General features: G+C 55.4%; 10 protein-coding genes across 10 annotated transcripts; 4 read left to right on the forward strand and 6 right to left on the reverse strand.

The window, feature by feature from the left end:
• Nucleotides 1–433: 433 nt before the first annotated feature.
• B0I36DRAFT_291662 (major facilitator superfamily domain-containing protein) lies at nt 434–2,617 on the forward strand (the record flags this gene model as incomplete). The annotated part of the gene is made up of 6 exons (XM_046151750.1): nt 434–771; nt 856–1,536; nt 1,603–1,658; nt 1,716–1,850; nt 1,928–2,137; nt 2,199–2,617. 6 exons carry the CDS (start codon nt 434–436, stop codon nt 2,336–2,338), a joined length of 1,560 nt encoding a protein of 519 aa, XP_046012163.1. The 3' UTR covers nt 2,339–2,617.
• B0I36DRAFT_245099 (uncharacterized protein) lies at nt 2,432–3,718 on the reverse strand (the record flags this gene model as incomplete). The annotated part of the gene is made up of 5 exons (XM_046150125.1): nt 2,432–2,663; nt 2,746–2,830; nt 2,900–2,990; nt 3,056–3,167; nt 3,249–3,718. The coding sequence occupies 5 exons, from the start codon at nt 3,716–3,718 to the stop codon at nt 2,432–2,434; spliced, it is 990 nt and encodes a 329-aa protein (XP_046012164.1).
• Nucleotides 3,719–4,455: 737 nt separating this feature from the next.
• Nucleotides 4,456–6,666, reverse strand: B0I36DRAFT_423251 (amidase signature domain-containing protein; the record flags this gene model as incomplete). Its single annotated transcript, XM_046162244.1, has 6 exons — nt 4,456–4,740; nt 4,797–4,884; nt 4,978–5,862; nt 5,935–6,087; nt 6,158–6,280; nt 6,340–6,666. The coding sequence occupies 6 exons, from the start codon at nt 6,664–6,666 to the stop codon at nt 4,616–4,618; spliced, it is 1,701 nt and encodes a 566-aa protein (XP_046012165.1). The 3' UTR covers nt 4,456–4,615.
• Nucleotides 6,667–7,047: 381 nt separating this feature from the next.
• B0I36DRAFT_432474 (uncharacterized protein) lies at nt 7,048–8,034 on the forward strand. The gene is made up of 2 exons (XM_046162626.1): nt 7,048–7,565; nt 7,658–8,034. The coding sequence occupies exons 1-2, from the start codon at nt 7,275–7,277 to the stop codon at nt 7,964–7,966; spliced, it is 600 nt and encodes a 199-aa protein (XP_046012166.1). The 5' UTR covers nt 7,048–7,274; the 3' UTR covers nt 7,967–8,034.
• Nucleotides 8,035–8,238: 204 nt separating this feature from the next.
• On the reverse strand, nt 8,239–10,483 carry B0I36DRAFT_270576 (major facilitator superfamily domain-containing protein). The gene is made up of 7 exons (XM_046151280.1): nt 10,340–10,483; nt 10,218–10,288; nt 10,084–10,154; nt 9,723–10,014; nt 8,847–9,641; nt 8,682–8,786; nt 8,239–8,609 (listed from the first exon to the last, which is right to left on the reverse strand). Exons 1-7 carry the CDS (start codon nt 10,380–10,382, stop codon nt 8,355–8,357), a joined length of 1,632 nt encoding a protein of 543 aa, XP_046012167.1. The 5' UTR covers nt 10,383–10,483; the 3' UTR covers nt 8,239–8,354.
• Nucleotides 10,484–11,722: 1,239 nt separating this feature from the next.
• Nucleotides 11,723–14,060, forward strand: B0I36DRAFT_246134 (copper amine oxidase 1; the record flags this gene model as incomplete). The annotated part of the gene is made up of 5 exons (XM_046150209.1): nt 11,723–12,060; nt 12,126–12,837; nt 12,904–13,098; nt 13,166–13,815; nt 13,877–14,060. The coding sequence occupies 5 exons, from the start codon at nt 11,723–11,725 to the stop codon at nt 14,058–14,060; spliced, it is 2,079 nt and encodes a 692-aa protein (XP_046012168.1).
• Nucleotides 14,061–14,091: 31 nt separating this feature from the next.
• B0I36DRAFT_326453 (uncharacterized protein) lies at nt 14,092–16,000 on the reverse strand. The gene is made up of 4 exons (XM_046154348.1): nt 15,956–16,000; nt 15,383–15,846; nt 15,015–15,277; nt 14,092–14,943 (listed from the first exon to the last, which is right to left on the reverse strand). The coding sequence occupies exons 2-4, from the start codon at nt 15,822–15,824 to the stop codon at nt 14,122–14,124; spliced, it is 1,527 nt and encodes a 508-aa protein (XP_046012169.1). The 5' UTR covers nt 15,825–15,846; nt 15,956–16,000; the 3' UTR covers nt 14,092–14,121.
• An 886-nt stretch (nt 16,001–16,886) lies between these two features.
• Nucleotides 16,887–18,286, forward strand: B0I36DRAFT_412286 (fungal cellulose binding domain-containing protein; the record flags this gene model as incomplete). Its single annotated transcript, XM_046161960.1, has 2 exons — nt 16,887–17,211; nt 17,289–18,286. The coding sequence occupies 2 exons, from the start codon at nt 16,887–16,889 to the stop codon at nt 17,900–17,902; spliced, it is 939 nt and encodes a 312-aa protein (XP_046012170.1). The 3' UTR covers nt 17,903–18,286.
• Nucleotides 18,287–19,420, reverse strand: B0I36DRAFT_135694 (uncharacterized protein). Its single transcript, XM_046148282.1, has 2 exons — nt 18,711–19,420; nt 18,287–18,647 (listed from the first exon to the last, which is right to left on the reverse strand). Exons 1-2 carry the CDS (start codon nt 19,316–19,318, stop codon nt 18,440–18,442), a joined length of 816 nt encoding a protein of 271 aa, XP_046012171.1. The 5' UTR covers nt 19,319–19,420; the 3' UTR covers nt 18,287–18,439.
• Nucleotides 19,421–20,879: 1,459 nt separating this feature from the next.
• Nucleotides 20,880–23,183, reverse strand: B0I36DRAFT_412288 (putative MFS transporter; the record flags this gene model as incomplete). Its single annotated transcript, XM_046161961.1, has 9 exons — nt 20,880–21,150; nt 21,235–21,402; nt 21,479–21,608; nt 21,679–21,830; nt 21,883–22,100; nt 22,164–22,458; nt 22,684–22,754; nt 22,814–22,910; nt 22,967–23,183. 9 exons carry the CDS (start codon nt 23,181–23,183, stop codon nt 20,984–20,986), a joined length of 1,515 nt encoding a protein of 504 aa, XP_046012172.1. The 3' UTR covers nt 20,880–20,983.
• Between the last annotated feature and the right edge of the window lie 574 nt (nt 23,184–23,757).

The raw sequence follows: 23,757 nt of genomic DNA on the forward strand, positions 1-23,757 counted from the left end.
TTTACGTCCGAGATCGCACTGGCCTCAGGCGCGGAACTTGCCAATGTCACTGTGGCCTGTGTACTGTCGGAAGCCCCCCCAAACGAGCCGCCGGGGTGAGTGGAGCTCATCCCGCATGGCCAGCGATCTACAATGGGCTCCATGCCCCGAGATGGGTGGCTGGGTCTCTGCGTGGAGAAGCCCTATAACATGGAGAGCTTTAGCCATTTTTCATTTTTCCAGATGAGAATGAGGAACGTCAGGTAGCTCCGTAGCTTATCTCGTCTACTTTCCCCAAAGACGGCCGTCACACTTTGCTGCGACCCAGACACTACAAGTCGAAGCGGCACCCGATCCTCGCTCAGTCAGAACAGCGAACGACATCCCAGCCATGGCCTCCGACCTCGAGAATGCCACAAAGGCCAGCATCGGTGCCGCACAGAGCCCGACCGAGATGCCCTCGAGCGTCCAGGAGAAGCCCGCCCCGGCGCCCGCGGATGACAAGAACGAGGACGAGGCCGAGCCTGACCTCAAGACCGAGCCTGACGCGCTCGCCGTCGACACGGTCGAGGCCGCGACCGAATACTCGGACGCCTACTTTCGCAAGCTGCTGTGGAGGATCGACCTCTGCCTGCTGCCCGTCATGTGGATCTGCTACGGCACACAGCAGGCCGACAAGACGTCGCTCAGCGTCCAGGCCGTCTTTGGCATCCGCGAGGACACGGGCCTGGTGGGCGAGCAGTTCAACTGGCTCAGCACCGTCTTCTACCTCTCCTACCTCGTCTGCGAAGGGTAAATCTGCACTCTGTGCTCCTGTCTTCTTTACTTTGTGTCGACATTGGGCTGACCATGGACTCGCGACGGCCACAACAACAGACCTGCCAACTGGCTTATGCAGCGGTACAACGTGGGCCGCTTCCTCGCCATCGTCATGTTCGCTTGGGGCATCGTCGTCATGTGCATCGCCTTTGCCAAGAACTTTGCGCACCTGATGATCCTGCGTACGCTCCAGGGCGCGCTTGAGTGCACCATCTCGCCCACCTTTATGCTCATCACCGGTGCGTGGTACACGTCGCGCGAGCACGCCTTCCGGGGCGTCATCTGGGGCACCTCGAACGCCGGCATGAACATCATCACCGGCCTCATCAACTATGGCATCGGCCTCCACGCCCAGACCAACCCAGGCGGCCTCGCTCCCTGGAAGGGCATCTCGTTCTTCCTCGGCGCGCTCACCATGTTCGATGCCGTGCTCGTCTGGTTCTTCCTCGGCACACCCCGTGAGGTCCGGTGGCTCACCGAGGAGCAGAAGCGTGCCGCCATTGCCCGCGTTGTCGGCAACCAGACCGGTTCTGACCGCAACAAGCGCTCCGAGTTCAAGTGGGACCAGGTCTGGGACACGTTCCGTGATCCCCAGACTTACTTCTTCTTCTTCGTCTCGATCATCAATGCCCTGCCCAATGGCGCCACCACCACTTTCAGCAAGCTCATCTGGCAGTCTTTTGGCTTCACCTCGCTCGAAACCCTGACCAAGGGGTCAACGCCGTACTACTGTCTCTCGTGAGTCAAGCCCATCGAAACACGCTGGTTCTATCTGATGAGCACACCACTGACTGGTCTTTGTAGCATCATCTGGTTCTTGGTTGGCGGTTACATCACGCTCAAGAAACCAAACACCCGATGTCAGCTGAACTCATTCTCCCCCTTCGCTTCAGGAAGATGAACTAACATTTCGTCAGTCATTGTCATGATGTCCTCCCTCATCCCTGCATTCACCGGAATGTTTGCCCTGGCCTTCCTGCCGAGCACCGTCAATATCTGGGTCCGCTGGGCCATGTACATGATCCAGGTTTTCGGCGTTCTTCCCAGCCTCTGTAAGCCCCCTTGCCCCCTACTTTCTGTTAAAATGCTTTGTCCACTGAACCTGCACTTACACAATGTCGAACAACAGTGGTCTGGACTTTCCTGCCTTCCAACGTGGCTGGAAGAACCAAGAAGACCGTGACTTCGACTATCCTCTTCATCGCCTACTGCGTCGGCAACGCGATCGGCGCGCAGATGTTCGTCGCTTCAGACGCTCCCAAGTACATCCGCGGCATTACTGCCTGTGGTGTCTTGTACGTCGTCGAGTTCTGCTGTATGGCCAGCTGGCGCTTTTATTGTGAGTCCCACCCTACCACTCTCTGTCCTGCGAAGCAAACACTGACTAAACAATCCGGCAGACATTTGGGAGAACAGACGTCGCGCCAAGATCATTGCGGAGCGTGGTATCTCGGCCGAGGAGGCTGAGAGGCTGGGCAAGCTCAATGCCGAGGCCGACATGACGGACCGTGAGAACATTTTCTTCAAGTACCAGTACTAAGCTCGAATCCTGCCTCTTGATACACGAAATGAAGCTCGGCCATTTTCTCTTGTACTACAGCATCCCCATATGCAAAGCATCCTTTTTCGCCCTTTATCTCCTCAACTTCTTCTTCTTGGGCTGCTCCTGCTCCGTAAACTCACTTTTGTAGAGCTTGAAGAAGTCCGTGGGCTGAGTTGGGTGTTCACCCGTGACATCGTGGAAAGCCGTTGTAGCGATGTAGTTTGTGCTGCCCTGGCGGACGAGGCTATAATATTCGAGGATGTACTGCTTCTCAGACTCGTCGCTATCTGACTGTGACTTGAGAATCCTCTTGGCCTCGGCCCTGTAAAGGTATCATGATATTGTTAGTCTGTCGTATCTCGTGTATGAAGGGCCATGAACATGAGACATTGTTCTTGACATACTGTGACACATTCTCGAACTCCATAGGCGATCCAAGGGCTTGGCTTGCGGCTTCTGCCAGCTCGTTGCCAGCGCAGAGCATCGGTCCTGCGGGGTTCCAGGACGTTAGCGACGAGTCGGCAGCTACACTAAGCACTGATAGTGACTGATACTCACCAGTGACAATCATCATCTGGCCTCGGTGTCTATCGTCGAAGCCGTGTTCTCCCTTGCCCGTCAAGACATGGGCAGCAACTTGTGCAACATCCTGTAATTCATCACGTTAGTTTGGAAACAAATCTGAAAACCTTTCTACTGGTGTGTGCAACATACCCCAAGTGCCACTGGCGCAAACTTGTGGTTTTTGCCAATTGGCAGGGGCAATATGCCCTCAGACTTTGCCTGGGGTGCATATAATAGGATATTTTCCGCGTAGAATCCAGCCCTATGTAGTGAGAAGCGTCAGTGGCTTGCATACGACGAAACAGGGAGCCCAGGAAGGCAGTCCGGACAGAGGCGAGCTTACCGAATCACACAGGGAGAGTGGCCGGTGGAGGTGGAGGGGTCGCCCTTGGCCTGCAAGACTGCCGTCTCGATCTCAATGAATTCTCGCAATCGTGGGTGCAACTTCGGATCGGCATAGTCGCACCCGGCCGAGCTGATCAGGCACACGTTCGGCACGCCCGCTTTGGACGCCGCAGCCACTAGCTCGAGACAGATGTCCTTCTTGTCCACGCTCGCCGGCGGCACCAAGCAGAGTGTGTCGCAGCCCGTGCTCTTCAGTGCCTTGATTGTGTCCCTGACGCGGCCTGGTGAATGCGGTACAATCTTGGCTCCCAGCGACTCGAGCTCCTTTGCTTTGTCGGCCTTGGGATCAAGCGTGAGGCCCACGAGCGAATCTAATTTCCCGGAGAAGGAATTGTTCGTGAGGAGCAGCTCGGCGATGAGGAAGCCAGTCTGGCCCTCGACCGCGGTGATGCAAATGTTGCGGGACATGATGCGTATTGGTGGCTACGGTGTGATGAGAGTAGGTTGCCTTGACGACCTGTGGGCTGGACGTGTATCTTGTAGATAGCAGCAGCTGGTGCACAGCAACCTCTACTTATACGCATCATATTGACATGTCGCGGTCATCATGACAAGGCTCAAGGTGAGACGGGCAGTGGAGCGGTGAGCTTATGAATCAAGCCCAGCCCGGACTCAATGCAAAATTGTGGTAATGAATGTAAATCAATGCACAATATGCTGTATGGACCGCGCCTTCTCGGCTCCTTTGTGAAAGCACGCTACTCCAACGGAAACTAGTCTATGCGACCCAGGATTGCCTGGCCTGGTGCTGGTGGCTTAGGATTAGAGTTGAGCTGGCTTGTGTCGTCACAATGCCAACAAGACTGTTACTGCCAGGGGGGGGGCAAAAAAGCAAATGTTATTTGCAGCCGGCACGGTCCTGAGCTGAAACAGCTGGTGTGAAGGAAGATGCGTAATTGCATCGTAGCCATGCGATCATCGCGGAACAACCGCTCCGCCGTTTTCCCCACGGGGTCTGGCTTCCGGTCGCGCTTGGCAAACTCAACCGAGCATCCCCAAAATCCAGCCCCCGCTGCCCGGTCAGGCAGAGGTATGGTATGGTAAGAAAAAAGAAGAAGAAAGGAAAAAAAAAAAGAGGAAAACAGGCACGTCAGAGCATTGCGGACCATTTGTCAACATGGTCACCAGACTGCGATTTCACGAGCCCGGGTTCAAATGTCAATTGAAACACGATTCTCGAAAGCCGACATGGCTTTCATCCTGCTCTCAGATGAGCAACGACCACATTTGGCACATGGCTTGCTGCGGGGTATTTATTTACAAAGTCGGCCCGTCGAGCTGTCTCTGGGGTGTAATATCCCTGATTCAGGCACGCGCGGGGTTGAGAATGCTATCCACGATCTTGGCAGCCGCAAGACATTGCTCGTCACGAAAACGCGGCGTTATGATCTGCACTGCGCATGGCACTCCATCAACCGCCTCCGGATCGTCTAGTTGACTGTTAGGACATGATTCCTTGCTTGATTGCATTTGCTTGAGAACTTACAGCTTGGGTCGAAGGCTGCCGTCGCCGGTGCACTGTCCGGGTCCAGGCTCGCAGATGCCCTGCCATACGGAATAATACATGCCGGGTACTAAGATGCACGGTCAGCACCTTGGCTTTGCGCAAATAGCCTAATGTTTGGCTGAGCTGCGGGCAGGGCCTTGTGCCCATCAAGGGTACTTACATCAAGCACATTCCAGGCGCAGGTGTATGCCGGGACGCCAAACGTGTCGTGCGGCACGGCCGTTGACTGCGCTCCAGGGCAGAGCACAATGTCGAGGCTGTGCTCGACCCACGCCTGGCGCCAGCTTCCCGCGTACGCGTCTACCGCGGTCGTGAGGGCGCTCAGCACTTCTCCTATATCGGCACTCCGCGGCACGGGCGGCGGTTTCTTCGTGAACGGGTGCACGCCGAGAGCAAGGGACTTGACAAAAGGCTCCTTCATCATCTGCTGGAGCTTCTCTGGCCCGGGATGGCCTGCGCCATAGCTTGCGAAGGCAATCCGGGCACCAAGCCCAATGCTCCGCGACTCGTCTTCAGGGAGACGGATGATGGTGTGGCCTGCCTTCTCAAGTTGAGCAATGGCGCCTTCCCATGCCCTTCGCACTGGGGGGTGGAGCGTATATTCGTTATCCTCCGGCGGAACGCCAATTCGAAGTGGCCGGGTGGTAAAAGCAGGGTCAGCTGTGTTCCATGGCACCCCGAAGCATGACTGGTCGTAGTTCCAGGGATTGCTGTCCAACACTATCCGCATAAAGGCCTCCAGGTCGTCTACGGAGTGCCCAATGGGTCCAGCCGTGGGTAAGACACCACTTGGCAGGTGGAGGCGTGGGAAGGGGGTCAATGCCTGGCCCGCGAATGGCACACGGTTGGCAGTCGGCTTGAAACCGTATGTCCCGCAACAGAGGGAGGGGATCCGGATTGAGCCTGCGATGTCTGTGCCCACGCCCAGAGGTGAGCCCCGGAAGCCTACGAGGGAGCCTTCGCCTCCGGAAGAGCCACCTGCCGTGACGCTCGTCTTGTGCGGGTTCAGTGTGCGACCGAAGATGTTGTTCTCGGAGTCAGCAGTCTGGTGATGCCGGTCGTTAGTGCTCCTCTCTGAACACACAGGGCTTGACACGAGAATAAAGATTCAGTGTACCATCATTGTCTGCGGGATGTTTGTCTTGCAATACAGCACAGCGCCAGCATCTTGCAGGAGGTTGACAAGAGCTGATTGACCTGTCGGAAGCGGCTTGCGGAGAAACTCGACATAGCCGACAGTTGAATACTGTCCATCGACAACGAAGGAGTCCTGTGTACCATGGGTTGCCAAATTAGCGTTACAGGACGAAGCCTCTTTTGCCGTCGTGAAGTCATCATACCTTCAAACTGATAGGGAGTCCATGGAGAGGTCCCTTGACCTTGCCGTGGGTCTTGTAGTGCTCGTCCAGAAGTTTTGCGTCCTGCATGGCTTGCTTGAAAAAGATTTCCGTCAGACATGAAGTCTGTGACCGTCTCGTTAGCTTGTGTTCTGCCTTGACCTGTGCTTGGGGGCGGGTCTAACTAGTTGCTGCGCAATGGCTGCTCGCTTGCAGAAAGCGGTGGTGACCTCGAGTGCGCTGAGCTGCCCAGTAGCCATTTTGGACAGCAAATCGACAGCACTGTACAATTCGGTGATTTCCAACTCTTTCGCCGTGAGGATCTGGGCTTGCTCCGCTGCTCGCGTTGTGATGAGATCAATTCCACTGATCTTGCCATCATCCCCCCCGATGAGCTTCTCGAGGAGTTCCCTGTTGAGGATCCAACCTTCGGGAATATTGGAGCGCTGCAACGCTTGGTGATTGGCGACCAGCTCCTGCCAAGTTGGCTCTGCTTCGGATTGTGATCCCATGCTGTGGTGGCACTCTCACGGAGTGGAGTCCCAAGGAAATTGGGGTGCGGGTGACAAATATTGACAAAATGGAGAACAGAGTGAAATGAAGAGAGAAATGGAGTAAATACAAGTTGAAAAGATCGTGAGAGACCTTTCGAGGATACCGGGCGAGCCCGGGGCTCGCCGTGAGGTGAGGCCGGCAGCAATTGAGCCGCGCAGCCGAGGAGTGGATTCCTGATGATTCGACATGGGAACGTCCGCGCTAGAGGGGCTAATGTCGCTGCGGCACCAAGCCTATAGCGGCAGCTGTAGGCGCTGGCGATCCGGGGTTCCTAATCTGCCCCCGCACTTTACACATGGCTTCCTCGGTGTGAATAGTATCATTGGTATGCCGCGGCTGAAGGGGTCCAAAGCTGCGGCAGATGTCGTCGGGAGAAATACATCGTCCCCGCGATTGTGCTGCTGCGTGAAGGCAGTTTGGAACAGGCCGGCCAGGAAGCTCCAAGCTTCTCCAGCTGGCTCGAAACAACCCGCATCGTGACAGAGCAGTTCACCCCAAGGTTTGCAGTCCAGAGGCACTACCCATCCTCCCCCATCCTCCCAGCCCTGTCAAGTTATTGCTCAACATGGCCAGCGACAATATGGCAGGGAGCAAGGACCCTCAGCACGAACCCTCGCCTGGCGAGCTGGATTCGCAAGGGATTCACGCAATGCGCATGCCGCACCTCAAGCACGTCTACCGCATCGTCTGCCATATGTCAGGCAATAACACAACTATCCCCAACGTGCAAGACACAGATATTACCAGACTCATCCTGCCTATCGCCGGTGGTACCGTATCTGGACCGCAGATAAAAGGCAGCATCGTCCCTAACAGCGGCGCAGACTGGGCACAGCTGGTCGGTGGGGAACAAAAGGTACGGTGCCGTCGTCTAGCGAGTCGTCCTCTGATGCTGCTGGTGGCTTTCTCACTTGAGGGTTGCATGCTAATAATTAATCGCGTAAGCAGCGCTTTGTCTGCCTCGATGCCCGGTATCCTCTGCGAACTGGCGACGGCTTTGATATCCTGGTCAGCGCCAAGGGTATCTACGAGGAAGGTCCCCATTCCCAGGCGCGACAGGCCGGCCCAGTTCCTACTGTTACGCAAGACGACGTCGAGTACTTTACGCATTTAACTTTCGAGGCAGCCGGCCATGGTCCATACAGCTGGATGAACAGGATTGTGGCCATTGGAGTCATGACAATGTTCAAAAGTCGGCCAATCATCGACTGCTATAGGCTGACAAATTTCCCAAGTGTCAACATCGACAAAAGCTAGATAGCTGTACGGCAAATAGCTTGATCTGGAAAGAGAGTACCGGGGCATAATCGGGAAGCATCAATTCTAAGACGACGTGTGATTCCTCGTGCCTCCGTACCTACAAGAGCCTTTTCCGTCCGTTCCATCAACTTGTTGCATATAGAGCTGCTGCGTTTCACAAATATTTGGAGATCACGAAGGTTACGCAGCCATGTGAAATGACCGTACGCACACAGGGGGTAAGCATTCATGATATGATGTTCCAAAAGGTTTATCGAGCTTGGCCCAACGTCTGCATGAAACTACGAACTACATGACGCTTCACGAGCAATCTGTGTTCTTGCCAAAAAAAACCCTTTCTACCAGTAATAACCTTTGCTCGGCCTCCCTCGGCAAGCTACGATCATCAAAGTCCAGTGAGGCCGTGCACAAGCCTCTTCTCGATAATGTGATAGTAGCGAGGAGCAAGGGCAGTGCGTATCCTCTTGCCCCAAATGATCATGGGGATGAAGAGGAGACCAATAAAGAGATTGACGAGAGCGGCGATCACAAACATGTAGACGACTCCCATGTTTGTCAGCCAATCAATTGACGTCAAGGGGATCACAATGCTGATGACGTTGCGCATAAAGGCGATGCCGACGAATGCCTCGGCCACAAGCTAGAAGCGATAGGTGGTCAGTGAAAACGGCCTTGAAGAGGAGCACATAAGAGACTCCAAAAGAACACTCACATCGCGATAGCTATCGATGACAAATGTGAATGCGATGTCGCCTGTAGCCCCTAGACCAGCGGCAAAAAAGGCGCCGCCGACACTGGGGTATATCCAGTGCATGCCCTGCCATGTATAGATGCGTCAGCATGTGAAGATGGATGTAAGGGCAAAGAAACTACTCACCATCCCGGCAGTCACGCCGAACATGGCGAGCCCCCCAGACATGAAGAGGGTAGCAGGGAGCATAATGTACAGGCGCATTTCGGGCTCAAAGGTGCCGCCATTGCGCTTTGCAAAGCGAGCGATAGACCAATCCGAGACTGGACCACCATAGATGGAACCGAAGATATTGCCAACGAAGGGACCGAGACTCATCAGGCCGACACCAGAAGTATCGAAGTTGTAAGGGGGCGCGGAGAAGACAATCGACGTCATGGTAATGACAAGAACTAGCCAGCATACACCAGATGCGAATTGCAGAGCGGTAAAGAGAACGTGGGGGAAAAATATGGCCTTGAAAGGGGCGATAAAGACGCGCAGCAGAGACTCTGAGGTGGTGGTGGTCATGCGCATGCGCTCCTTGTACGAGTTGAGGGGAGGAATGACCTCGCCAACCATGTTCGACTTGGACAAGTGGATCACCTGGTCCTTTGTCTCGTCACTATTCTTGCCGCCGCCTACGTTGGCAGTCGGATCCTCGTTCTCAGCGGGAGCCCCGCTCGTCTCAATACCGGCAGTCGAGCTACTGTGTTGAGCATGCGGGTTGGAAGGAATGTACTTGGTCTCTTCGAAGGTTGCAGTGAATAGGATGAGAAGAACCGTCAGGGCCATGGAGAGGGAATAATATGACCACCGCCACCCTTGGACTGCGGCTTGGGCGCCTCCAGCCATAATTGTCAAGAAGCTGCCCACCATGACGGCAACAAAGTAGAGGCCGTTGGCAGTACCGCGCTGGTGGACGAAGAAGAGATCCGCAATCTGTCGTCGATATGATATCAGCACCCTCTATTGGTTTCTGGGGGAATACGGGGGGTGCGGGTTCTTGTCGACAGCACTCACCGTCATCTGGACGGTCGTCTCGTTGATGGCACCAGACAGTCCGGTGATGAAGTTTGTGATGATCATTTCCGTGTACGTATTCATCCGTGCTGTCCACCAGGAGACTGCAGCCATCAGGGCAATCGAGACCAGATAGACCGAACGACGGCCATACTTGACTGCAAAGGGGATGAAGAAGATGCACCCGGTGGCAAGACCGGCGAGCTGCGTTGAGTTTCCGTTGTTCAATTGCTGCGGCGTCACGTCCAAATCTGGGCCAATCTGCTGCCAAAAGACGGCCTGAATGGTGACGCTGTTGACAAAGAAGTCAGCCATTTCTCAGTGTCCTAACAATGGCATGACGGAGACGGGAGATGCATACAGCGTGAAAGCTGCCACTACCATGGCCATGGTGAGCATGTAGTTCCACCATTTTCGAACAGTGCTCCAGTTCTGTGAAGACAAGAGTTAGTCATCCTCACGCGAAAGACTTCAAACCAGCCAGTGCTCCCCTACCAGGGGCTCATTAGGGTCACTAGACGGTTGTGGAACGAGTACGAGATGCGAGCCGTCAGCCGAGGGGTCGACTGCATTCCTTGTCAGTTGCGGTCCGAGAGACTGTGGCGGGGCCAACTCACACTCCACCAAGGCAACGGTGCCAGGAGGGTTTGAGGCTGTCATTGTGTCTTGGGGACGGTGCACTTTGGCTTTCTGCTCTGTGACTGCAAGGTGAGGTTGTGGTTGCTGGCGTCTGTGATGGGCACGGAGAGAGTATGAGGAGGAGACAGGATTCCAGGATGCGATTGATGGGCGAAAGGCCGGGCTTTAGTAGAGGTCTCGAATAACCCGTCACGGAGTAGCGACGTTGGGGCGAATATGGGGAGAACCTGGGTCCTCGACTGGGAACGATGACAGGATTGCCGTGTGGCGCGCAAAGGCGAGGTGAACTTGCAGCAGGCCCGGCCGTTTTGTGATACTGGGGAGAAGGGGGAGTGGAGGGGACGAGGGAATCACCACGGTGATGATCGCGTACAATGGCCGCCACAGTCCTGCAACGCGCCGCTCAAGGGGGCTATTGAGGAGCGCAACAGGATGAGGCGGCCTGGAACGCCTTGGGCCAGGGCGGGCCTCCATTGTCGAGGTGAGCGCCAGAGGCTTGGTGGACAGGCCACGTTAAGGTTCTGGGCTAGCCTTATCTTGCTGAGCCAGGCCTCGTCGAGACGCGTGTGCACGGCCAGTCACCGACTTAGTCGGCCATGCTTGTTGACGACTGAAAAGCCAGCCAGCGTCGTCATGACTTCGCATGGACTCTCTCGATCAGGATAATGAGCCCTGCGGCTTGAGAGTACTGCGCCTCTTCCGCGTGATACCGGCACAGGGCACCCGGGCGGGAGATAGCCCTGAACACGCTACCCCGGACTCTTGGAGGAGGACCAGACACTTCGGGGACAACCCCAAGCGTCGGCTCAACCAGCTTGATTAGGCTTAGCCAGGCGCCGCAGCTCTGCGACCTCGCTGCCACATCAGCAGGTCTGTGTGTGATCCAAGCGGCATTGGTGCGGGGAAGCCGGTCGTCCCTTTGAATGCTACCACGGCCGAGACTCGCTCCATCTCCGTCTCCAATTATGATAGGTCTTGCGCGCGTGAAGGGGGGCGGAGCTTGTGATCTCGGCGATTCATTGCCTAATAGACAACAATCTCTTTTCACGATTATGGCCCATCCGCGTTCCATTGCCGTCTGGCAGCTTGGGTTTCGCCCTCTGTACACTCTTATCTTCAACTCTCCACGGCTATCCTAAAATATCTGACTCGGCGTAAGCGGACCCTGAAGAATGGGCTCTCCAAGCCCCGCGGCAGGACCTTCTGAATAGAGTAAGGCCCGGCTACCTGCGTGCCCTGATCGCCCGGGGCGACGATATAAATATCGTACTGGTGAGGAGTGCATACTTAGGGATCCAAAATCTAACCAGCATCAACAACACGGACATCCTGTCGCACAACACAAAAGGAACTAGGCAACAATGGCACCGCGCATTCATCCACTCATCTCGCTGAGCGAGACTGAGACGAACCGAGCACGCGATATCGTCCGCAAGGCGCACCTGGGCTCAGTCCTCCACTTCCGCGTCACATTTCTCCAAGAGCCTCCCAAATCAGAACTGTCCAAGTTTCTGGCCCTGGAGCACAGCGGCCGGCTGCACGAGGTCAAGCCAGACAAATGGCCGCGCCGCCTGGCTCGTGTTCACTATGACCAGCTCAGTCCTGGCAGCAAGGTTCCAAAATCTGTCGAGGTGCTCGTCGACCTCGACGCTGGATGCATCGCCTCCACGGAAGACATCCGTGTTGGCGCTCAGCCAGCGTTCACTTTGTACGCATCCTCACATGTTCGCAGATGGATTCTAGCTGACGAGAAACATGTTCCAGACACGAGCTCCAAGACGTTGGCGCAATATGTGAAGTGTCTAAACTCTTCAAGGATCGCGTTGCCAAATTCAACTTGCCAGAAGATTTTGAGCTTGTCGCCGAGCCGTGGCCCTATGGCGGCCTCGATCCGGCAGACGAGCGCGATAGGCGCTTCATGCAGGCGCTCATCTTCGCGGTTAGCACCAAGTCCAAAAACCCCGACTCCAACTTTTACACATATCCTATGCCCATCATCCCTGTAGTGGACTCGGTAACTCGCCAGGTCATTCGTATCCATGAGCTGTCGACTGGCGGTGATGGCGATCCGTACACTCTGCCAGATGGCCACTTCGCTGAGCACAAGCTTCACTACCAGCAGCCCTCCGAGTATGTGCCGGAGCTGCTTTCGACAAGTCACCGTACAGATCTCAAGGAGCTCAACGTGGTTCAACCAGATGGTGCCAGTTTCACCGTCAAGGACGAGAGCCTCGTCGAGTGGCAGAAATGGCGTATGAGGGTCACTTTCAACCCGAGAGAGGGCGCAGTGGTCCACGACGCCCACTTTGACGGCCGCAGCGTGCTCTACCGCCTGTCCTTCAGCGACATGACGGTGCCCTATGCGGATCCCCGCCCCCCTTTCCACCGGAAGCAGGCTTTCGACTTTGGCGACGGTGCTCTGGGTGATGCATGCAACAACCTCCAGCTTGGATGCGACTGTCTGGGCGTCATCAAGGTGAGCACCAGGTGGTGTGTGAAAGATCCCCTGGCACACTGAGACTAATGCACTGGTGGAATGTAGTATTTCGATGGGGTGCTCGTTGGAGCAGATGGCACAGCCAAGAGGTCACCCAACGTCATCTGTCTGCACGAGCAAGACAACGGCATCAATTGGAAGCACACAAACTGGCGGACAGGACGCGCTGTTGTCACGAGGCGACGCGAGCTAGTCCTCCAGTTCATCATAACTCTTGCCAACTACGAGTACATATTTAACGTGAGTCTGCATGAAACCCTTGAGGGCAAAGGTTCCGGGGCGTGGTCAGCTAAACTCTTAGAAACAGTACATCTTCGACCAGGCTGGTGGCATTACGGTCCAAGCTCGTGCGACTGGCATTGTATCCTCTGTGGCCATAGACGAAGGCAAAAAGGCCTCGTGGGGAAACATTGTCTCTCCTGGGGTGCTCGCGCAGAACCATCAGCATATCTTCTGCGTTAGAATAGACCCTGCCATTGATGGACACAACAACACCGTCGTCCAGCAGGAGTCGCTACCTCTGGACTTTGACGAGCACACGAACCCCATGGGCAACGCGTACCGGGTTGCAGAGATTCCCATTACGACAGCCGGCGGATACGATGCAAACGTCGCCACCGGTCGTATCTTCAAAGTGCAAAATTTGGACAAACTGAACCCCGTCAGCGGAAAGCCCGTGGGCTACAAGATCATCCCACCGACCACTCAGCTGCTCCTGGCACACCCGAAGAGCATCCAAGCAAGGAGGGCTCTTTTTGCGCAGAAGAACCTATGGGTCACGAGCTACCGCGACAATGAGCTCTATGCTGGCGGCAGGTACACGCTGCAGTCCGTCGACGAGGTCGACGGCGTGGCCGATGCCGCTGCCCGTCGGGACGATGTCCGACAGAAGGATATTGTCGTCTGGAGTGTCTTTGGTCTTACGCACAACCCGCGTGTTGAGGATTGGCCTGTTATGTGAGTGTTGAACGGCGAAGCACTTCGAGAGTGCCCAAGACTAACCAGGGACACCTGACAGGCCCGTTGAGATTATGCAGCTTCACATCAATCCGTACGACTTCTTCACTAGCAATCCAGCAATCGATGTACCTCCGAGCAAGAACGCAGCATCGAGGAATTTTGGCTCGGGGGATAAGAATGGAAGCTGCTGCAAGGCGCAAGAAGGAGAAATCCAGAACGCCAGTCCCCATGCCAGGTTATAGACATGTGCTCTGCGCAATACAATGGTTGGAAGGAGGAGGTAAGTGTTGTAGCAATACTATTTCAAAAGACAGCGATTTCCACTCCTCGTCGCTGTGCTGCCTTATCAATGTCATGGAAGTCCTGACCCGCGTTCCAAGCCTCATCTAGGAGCTCATACAGTAGGGAGACATGCCGCGGGTGCTCTCCATGAGGTTCGGTGCCATGGTTCCGCATCCTGCTGAGTGGACGGATCCAGTCCCTGTGTTGTTGCAAGGCCGAGACCATGAGGCTTGCTTCCGTCATTGGAAACAATATCGAGTGGCTGATGAGCAGGTCGTGGTACTCGGGTCGTTCCAAACCGTTGAGCAGGGCCTCGAGACAGCTGAGCAGCCGCAGCAAGATGAGTTCGCTGGGCGGCAAGGCGACGCTGCTTGGGGTCTCGGGCTCCACCATATTGCTGATTGGAGAAGAATAGCGGCGGCATCTCCGAAGCCGCAAAAGACCGGCATATTTGACTGCGTCCCAGTGCTGACACGAGACTAGCTCGCCCGGGTCACCTGTCCAGAGCCAGAGATCTTGCTCGACTTGGGCGTCTTGCTGTACCGACGACCGAGCTAGAATGTCGAGCAGAGACCGCGGCAGACCAGAGACAGTCTCATTTCCTTTTAAGCGACCTCCTGTCCAGGTGTCCTGTAATCTTCGAAATCTAGGCCAGAGACCCACACTTGGGGTGGTTCTGCCGACGACGAGAAAGGAGATGTCCATCATCGCAAGGACCTCGAGCTGATGTCGCAGGGCGAAGTCGGTCTCAGGGTCGGGCCGGATAGCATCCAAGCTGCCGCCAAGGTTGTACAAGTCCGTCATGAGCTTGAGATTTCCAGTCCAGGGCTCGCCTTGCACGAGCTGGAGCACCCGCAGACATTGTCAACAGCCTGCTTTGTTGGTGCCTTTGAGATTGCTGGGCGGGGACTGACCTGCAGGGAGCAAAGGAGGAGGCATGCGCACATTGTCGCTGCACAGAGGGCGCCGCGGCTCTGGTGCAACTCCTCGCGAAGTGTCCGGATGGTGTCGCCGATCGCCTGCAGGGCTCGAGGGGACCGGCCCTCGTCCTCCATTGTCTGGAGCGCGGCACCGGCCGTCTTGAGAGCGAGCGAGTCCGCGGACAGATCCCGGAACATGGTCTCGATCCAGGCATCGACCTTGGAAGCATACAGTCTTCGAAGCCCAATCCGCAGGACTGCACATCGCCTACCTGTTAGACCGCGACGCTAGGCAGTCCCCAAGCCGACAGACAGCTTGATAGCTAGAGGGGGCATGAATAAGGCAGGGTGGTGGTACTGACATTTCTCAAAGGCCGGCCCGACTTGGTTGGGCCCGGTCGCTGAAGGCGGAAGGGGGAGGGATGAGACCTGATGGGCGACGGGGACTGTCGCGCCGATGAAGCTGCCTATGCCGCCTTCCTCTTCTGGGGGCGAGAGGCCGCACTGGACGGCCGCTGCGGGCGACTGTGATAGTGAGACGGACAGTGACATTGACTGTGCCGCCTGGTCCTGCTGTTGGTGTTGTCGTCGGGCCGCGGCCGGCTTGGACGTCGGTGGCCTCACGGGCGTCGTGGCCCCGGCCAGGTGGCCGCGAGAGGCGACGGCGTTGCCCCAGCGCAGCTCGAGGCTGTAGCCGCCGCACTCGACGCCGCGCGAGGTGCAGGCCCGGCAGGCAGGCCTCGTCTCGTCGCACTTGCGCTTGCGCTTGCGGCAGGTCGCGCAGCCCGTCCTGGACCGCTCCATCGTCGATGTTGGCCTAGATATCGATATCCTGGCTTGCTTGGCCCTCGAGCTCAAGCGGGTTCGCTTCGGTTCTGTCGCGTGCAGTGGACAGTCTCCACCCCCTCTTCCTTGTGCCCGCCGCCGTGGGTTACGTGACGCTTTGAGAAGGCTAGCCCCAAACTCAAAATCCAGTCAGGGGGTTTCTCCGGGTCTCAGCCGTAACACGCGTAGCACGTGCTGCTGTGGCCTCTCATTGGCTGTAGTGTGCTCTGGCAGCTTATGCCCGACATGTCTACTGACTCGCGGTCTGGCCTCCCCTTGCCAAGACCTTCGTGTGGTTGTGTCACGCTCGATACGGCTGTGTCGGTGGCTGGACCTCCGCTGCCGTTCCACAGCGAGTGCACAATGTCTGTTATTTAGTGCATGTGAGCTTTTGAAACGCCGCACCGCCGACACTTGCTCCAACGGTGACAGCCGACTTCCAACACAGACCCCGGCTTCTCCTTCTCTCCGCGATTGGTCAATACCACATGCTGTTTTGTTTGTTACTGCCTTTGCTGGAAACCTATCGTCATGACTTTGCCCGGCATCGATGCTCACCGTGCCCGCAAGCGCCCATCTGATCACCTCCAGACAGCCATTTTACTGTTACAGCCAAGATCTTGGCCAAGCACATACGCGAGGAACTAAGGCCTCTTCCACCATCATTCCCCGGAGCCTCCCTCCGTTCGATTAATCTGCCGCTGATTATTGCGTCGCGGCTTCCTACGGCCAACTCGTTGAAGGCCCGCACGGCAATGCAAAGATGCCTCACATGGGGATGGAAAATTCGCCGAAAGGAGGACTTTGGTGCTCGGCACTTCCCACACTCAATATTGAAAGCGGTATGCTGCTGGGTTGCTCGCATGTAATCTATGAATGCCCCGAGCTCTCCCCTTGGCCAGTAAATGGAGTCATAGGTCAGTCGTGGATAAGAATCGACGACCAGCGCCCACCTTCAGCATTCACCCCAACAAGCAAAGACATCCTCCCTCTTCATTCCCAACTATCCCTTCCAGATCACAAACGTCTTGCTCAAAGACCATGAAGGTTACTTCTGTCCTTGGCGCCGCACTGGCTACTCAGGGGGCCGCTGCCCACTACTTCTTTGACGTGGTCACCCACAAGGGCTCGACCACGCCCTCTTTCCGCTACATTCGCGACTTCACCCGGCCCACTCGGTACAACCCCATCAAGTTCTCTTCGAATCCGGCCGCCGACATCCGGGACGGCTCATACGCCGATAGACCTGACATCCGGTGCAATCAAGGGGCTTTCTCTAAGGCAGGCAACACGCAAGTCTTGACTGTTAATGCTGGCGACGAGCTCAAGGTGACCTTGGGCGTCGGTGCCACCATGCAGCATCCTGGTGAGTTTTGATGGCAATTGGGGGCCCATATTGTCGTGCAGGAGCATGTGCTGACCCTTGTGAATGACGACTTACAGGTCCCGGTCTTGTCTACATGTCCCGCGCGCCAAATGACAATGTCAAGGCCTACGACGGCTCTGGTGACTGGTTCAAGATCAAGCAGGAGGGCGTGTGCAACAGCGGCGGCGACTTTACCACCAATGCCTGGTGCACCTGGGACCGCAACTACCTGACTGCCGTCATCCCCAAGGACGTCCCCAGCGGCGAGTACCTCGTCCGTTTCGAGCACATTGGCGTGCACCGCTCCCACGTCAACCAGCCTGAGCACTACACCTCTTGTGTGCAAGTCAAGGTTCAGGGCGGCGGCAGCGGCACGCCTGGTCCCCTGGTCAAGTTCCCTGGCGCCTACAAGGCCAGCGATGGCTATGCCAACTTTTCCGTCTACAACGGCCACAAGAGCTTCCCCTTCCCTGGTCCCGCGGTCTGGTCAGGCGGTAGCTCCGGTGGCGGCGGCGGTGGTGGCAACGGCGGCGGCAACACTGGTGGTGGCGGTGGTAGTGGTGGTGGCGGTGGTGGTGGCAGCTGCGCCGCGCTCTACGGGCAGTGTGGTGGTGAGGGTTGGGCCGGTGCCAAGTGCTGTTCAGCCGGTACTTGCAAGGCATCGAACCAGTATTACTCGCAGTGTCTCTAGGATCTAGGATTTTACGAGGGGGGTTGATCGCGTGTAGATATTTTCACTTCTTACAGTCATTACTCTACTGGACTTTTGGCGTGGAATGTGGGGACAACTTCTTGGCTTCCTGCGGACATTTGCGCAAGAGAAGGCTACTCGAACAGGGGTTCGTAGGTTGTTATGATCAAGTGAGAAGGCCATCGGCAGTCGATTCAAGAGTATATGCGGTTCAAGTCGTGACCCATGCATAGTGTATTATAGCACAAAGGTAATTTCACCCTGGCCTAGCACACTACTAAGAGTCGGCTTCTGTCCTCTGGACAACTAAGTTGGAAACAAAACACAAGTGGTGCTTGCCTAGCCCTCTCGTCGCCTGACCCGCCCTTGTCCTTGGCCCGATCATGCAGCCTCGTTTGTGCTGCCTTCCGCGCAAACGAACCCCTGTAGAGTCAGACCGTGACACTCCTCCGTCCTCAGTACCCGCGGCTACTTCCGGCCGAGCTATACGACCGGTCGTGATAATGTGCTGTCAAGAAAAGCTTCTGTCATGCCCCCTTAGCTGCTCCCGCAACCGGATACGTAATCGAGCTTGATTTGACACCCATTCCCAAAATCCACAAACCCGCATACTTCACAGCCTCGATTGCGAATTTCTGCATAGAACTGCTTTAGGACGCCACCTTTGGCTGTGCAGCCATTGCCCTTCACAAAGATACCAGCGCCATAGCCGAAGCCGTTCGCGGAACAGGTTCCACTGTCGTAACTATAATAAATCGTTAGTTCGCACCCGTGGTCAATCCACAAAGATGGTATTTTATCTACTTACCCGCCAGCACGGTATATATAGTCGTCCTGAATGTAATTCCAAGCTTTTTGAAATCGTGGTAACAGACCCTTGCCACACTGGGAGCTTCCCTTGCACGAATAATTGTCGGCATTGGCGAAGCCGCCTGCCGAAAGAACGAGAAGGACCTTGGAAAGCTGCATATTGAGAGATGGGATATTCAGTTGGCTGGCTTGGAGGTGCTGTGAACTGCGTTTGATTGTTCGATGTTGATGAAGCGACATTGTCTGTTTCGCGCCTGGCACAAGCAGTATATATATGAAAGAAGCGCATTCCACTTTGGGCATTCGATAGACAGTATTCCAGTTTAGGCATTCGATAGACCATCCGACTGGAGTCCTACAATTCCCATCCTGTTTAGGAAGTGAATAGACTATCCGAATAGAATCCGACAATAGGCTGTAGGTAAGCCGCCCAATGCTACGTTTTCGAAGGGTAGATAGATCCCGTCCTCTGAGCTGAAATATCTGTGGTACGACTCGTGACATAAGCGGGGATATCAGGGGTACCATTACTGATAAAGGTGGAACTATCAGGGGTGTGAGTTCTGGCATAAGCTGCTGAGATATGCGGGGTATGACTAATGACATGAGCTGAGAGGTCCAGCGGTGGCAGGATAATATCAAGAGGATTAGCAGCCGGAACTTTAGGGTACAGGTGGAAACTATGCTTCGTCTGCTACCAGTACGTTTAGAGGTAGCAATGGTCTCGGAAATAGCTGGTGGGCCAGGAAGGAAAATGAGGTATTTCAAGCCGATGGGGACAGGGTGGCTCAGAGGCCCCAGAACAGTTGCACCAATTAGAAGTCAGGTTGTTGTTGTGGGAAAGCTATGGGCGCGGCTGCGGAAGGGCACAGCCACGGTTCATTGGATTCATTAGGTCCCTACACGATGCTGTGTTCCGTGTCGTCGTGCACCCAGGCGGCTTGATCACAGTAAGCGATCCCGTTGCACTACATGTAGGTGTAGCCCCAAAATGAAGGCAGATCACGAGGCATGATAAGTAGAATAGTCAACTTTCCCCTGCTGGCCGGTCGTACTACAGCCATGATACAGTGCCTTTGGGTCGTCAGTAGCTCTGCGATGTTACTTGCTGTCTTCGAGTCTAGCGTCCAAGAGAACTGATCTTGACGACGCCATCGGCGAGGCCGATGACAACGACGAGCTTCGTTGCATGCGACCATGGCAGGGTTGTGCTCACCGGCATGTAGATGATCTGAACTGCATTCACAAGGGCTCACAACAGAAGCAGCATGTGTGATGGATCTGATGGATACGGCGTGCTGTCTTGCGTTACATCCGCGGAATAATCCGCAGAGGGTGCAGGTAGTGGGCTCCTGTCTGCGGGCGTGATACCACGCTGTCAGCACTTCTTTTTTTGCGCGCACGGACGGCCCCTGCATGGTATCGGACTTGTAGGGCTCAGGTGGAGGCCTCCGAACTGGCAGTCATCTTGGACAACACGACGCGGCGACGCTCTTGTTGGTGATGATATTCGCCAGAAATCTCCATGACAGGCGTCGCTTAGCGTGGCACGAAGCTGTCGCGGCCATGAAGCTCAAGTGGCGCCATGCGAGGACCACGTGAGCTTCGAATTACATGGCGAGACATTTTCGGGAAGCCGGTCTCAGCCAGCGTCATAACAAGTCAGAGAGAGGTGCAGGTTCAGTCATGGTCTGGGAGGGTCCGCCACGACTCGAACACTTCGCTAAGTCCCGCTAGTGGTGGGCGTGGCCATCGCAAATATTTCTTCACTGCTCACCGCAGGCAAACCATCCGCGGCTCTTGAATATTATGAAAAGGCTTGCTGGCTATTCTAGGGGAAACATCGTCTTTCGAAGTTCAGCACATGGTAAGTCGGTACAACGGCGCCAATGGCACTCCGTACCCCTGGTGCAAATATCCTTGCGCACCCCTTCTGGCACGATCTCATGTCTCCTAACATGGCTTCCGATACGCGATCGAGTCTCCATATACCCAGTAGTGGAGGACAAGTTCAGGCGCTCCTTGCTCCTTGTCAACTGACCCTGCTGTGAGTTATTGACGCAGATTGCACTTGTGAGCACCGCCATCTGCATGCACATGGATCTGATTGGTCTGGGCGGGTGTTGAATCGAAGTTTGTACAGCTTCGAACCAATTTTCAATACGACCTAAGAGCGTCCCATTTCAGTCTTGTAGCTTAAAAGTGCGAACCAAAGCTTCCTTAAGAGCATGTCGCAACGATGTGAAGCTGCGCTTGGCCGAGTCCATCCCTTCAGTATCCAATGAAACGCCAGCCGAGATCGATTTGCTGCTGCGTAACACCAGCCTTTTTGGTCATCTGCTGCTGCTCGTGGGTGCCGTCGAGAAGCTTGTTGAGCTTGAGCACGTGGAAGCGGTAGGCAGTCATGATGACGATGATGGCACACATCATGCCAAGCACTAGAAGACCAGTGGTTAGCATCAATGTGCAAGCTTCCTCTGGTCCAGAGGCTGTCTGGCAATTCGTTGCGGGACTTTACTGACAGACTCCGAAAGCGACGTAGAAGTGCGGCGCACTGTACCACAAATAGCTCGAATACAAGTTGGCAAGACCACCGATCGCATTAATCATGGCCACGCCAGCAGCACGCTTGGGGAACGGGCGAGCCATGTGCAGGTTGACGGTCTTGTAGTACATGATCTGAGGAATCGCTGTGAGATTGTTAGTAGAGTTGATCGTAATTGTTTCTGTCTTCGAACCCTCGCGCAAATCCTAGATGTGACTTACTGCATACGGTGGGCATGAACATCATGGTGAAGTATCTAGCACCCGTGTTTGTTGTCGCTGCGGCAACAATGTATACGAGCAAACCCCAGCCGCAATTGGCCATGAGGATGGGATAGATCACGTTCGCTTTCTGCAAGGGCAAGAATCATGTCAGCGAGGTGTTTCGAGGTCAAGATATCGTGAGGGAAGGATCTACTAACGTCGCTGTATGCCATAGTGAACCAGAAGATTATGGCGGCGAGGACGAAAGGGGGCGCGGTTAGCAACAAAGTATTGGTGCTGTTGTAGCCAAGTGTCGAGACGATAGACGGGAACAAATTGTTGGTGCTTCCCACTGACTGCGTGGCAAAGTCTACGGAACGAATTAGTATTGGATATCCGAGGCTTGGTGCTTCAACACTTACTGGCTGCGACCAAGGCCCAGATCTTCCCGTCTTTGAAGGCGAGGGCAAAGCCCTTGCGAGTGGAGACGTCCTCATGAGCCTCACCAACACCTGCCTCAACTTCCAGCCTCCATACTGCGTAGTCGCGTTCCACTGGCTTTAGCAGACGGGCCTTGTGCGGGAATTCGGGCATGATGCAGGCAAAGATGAGACCACATCCGACCGTGGCAGCTCCTTCGCTGTTTGTGCAGGGTCTTGTCAGCCGATGTAACTTCTTGTGCATCGATTAATACAACACTCACACAATGAACAGCCATCTCCAGCCACGGATGCCATGGGCCCCTTCTAGAGTCAGGCAGGCTGCAGCAATGAAGCCACCGAAGGCACTGCCGACCATCTGAAACATAAAGAGTGCGGCGTATCGCTTGCCAATCTCCTTCTTCGTGTACCACGCACTGAGGTAGTACAGGATGCCTGGGAAGAATGCGGCTTCGGTGATACCAAGGAGAATTCTAACACCAAGCATAGCCTCATACGTGTTGACAGCGGCGGTGCAGGTGCTGATGGCGCCCCATACGGTAGCAGCAAGGCAAAGATCTGTTTTCGCCAAAGAGAGCCGGTTAGTCTTTATGCTCGAGGGGTAATAGTTCTAACGTCCAGGCTGTTTATGTGCTGGAGGCGGTAATGCTTTGTCTTAGAACCAACGCCATGGGACTGAGAGGAAGCTTGTTCAAGGAGAGGGGAAATCAATTGGGGAGGAAAGAAAAAGAGAAAATCAATAAGAAATCCTGGAAACTCGCAGGACAAAAAAGCACAACTCACATAATCCAGGCCGTGTGACCTTTGTCATGAGCATGTTCGAAGGGATTTGAAAGGGAATATAACCGACGAAACTTTGATGTGGCTGTGTTAGCTAGGAGGCAGCTCGATCTCGAGCAGAAACAAAACGTACAGGATTGCGATAACAGTGGCGAACTGCTGAGTGTTCATGTTTAGGTCATCCATGATACCGTAGACCTTTGTAGCCGCCAGCGCGTTTCTGTCCACATCTGGAAGCGTGTTTGTCAGCATAGGGTCCTCTCGAGGTTGGTATGAGTACACACACAGTTGAGGATATATAAGACACCCATGATTGGCAAGATAACGGCGTCCATTTTGCGAACCATTTTCTTCTCTAGCTTTTGAAGCTCTTCGGGGCTCATGTCGCGAAAGCTCTCGGGCTTTGGAATAACGTGCTCGCCATTGGTATAATCGGCCACATCTTTATTGAGGTCGGCATCGACGGCAGAGACGTGGGATGGTGTGAGGTCCTCCTTTGGCATGGTCATTTTCGCGAGTGGTGCGACTACGAAGGCATGAGCGAGCAAGCACGAAAGCGGCCCAGCTCGGATATTTAATGCTCAGAACGTGCAATGCTGGGGTCGCAGCTATGTAACTAGGGAGTCATGTTCGTATGGGCCGAGTTTGCGGGCGGGTTCCGATGCCCTGGTTAAGGTGGAGGTTCCCCCCGGGGTAACTTTTGCGGGGGCGTGGAGATGGTGCAGGAGTTGCCCCACGTCCCCATGTGTCAGGCAGTAGCCGAGCCGACGGGAGGGGCCAGTGTGTGTGGGGCGCTGCCCAATCACGACATGTCCCGACGCAACTTGCTGCCAGCATGCCGTCGGCTATAGAGAGGAATGTGCACTCGTCAACAAGGACGAGCGCGGCATGGTTGATCACCCACGAGAAGGGATAGAAATTGACAGTGCCGGCCTGGAGCCTGGTTCAAAAGCGATGCTAGTGTCGGTTCCAGTGCTAGGATCGTCGACCACGCGCCAGACAGTCGGAATGAGGCCTGGTCTAAGCTTGACGCCGCCGCCGGAAGGTTGGCTCAGGGGTGCAGCTGCCCTCAAAAAT

This window comes from Microdochium trichocladiopsis, assembly GCF_020744255.1.
Source record: "Microdochium trichocladiopsis strain MPI-CAGE-CH-0230 chromosome Unknown B0I36scaffold_6, whole genome shotgun sequence".
Lineage (NCBI taxonomy): Eukaryota > Fungi > Ascomycota > Sordariomycetes > Xylariales > Microdochiaceae > Microdochium > Microdochium trichocladiopsis.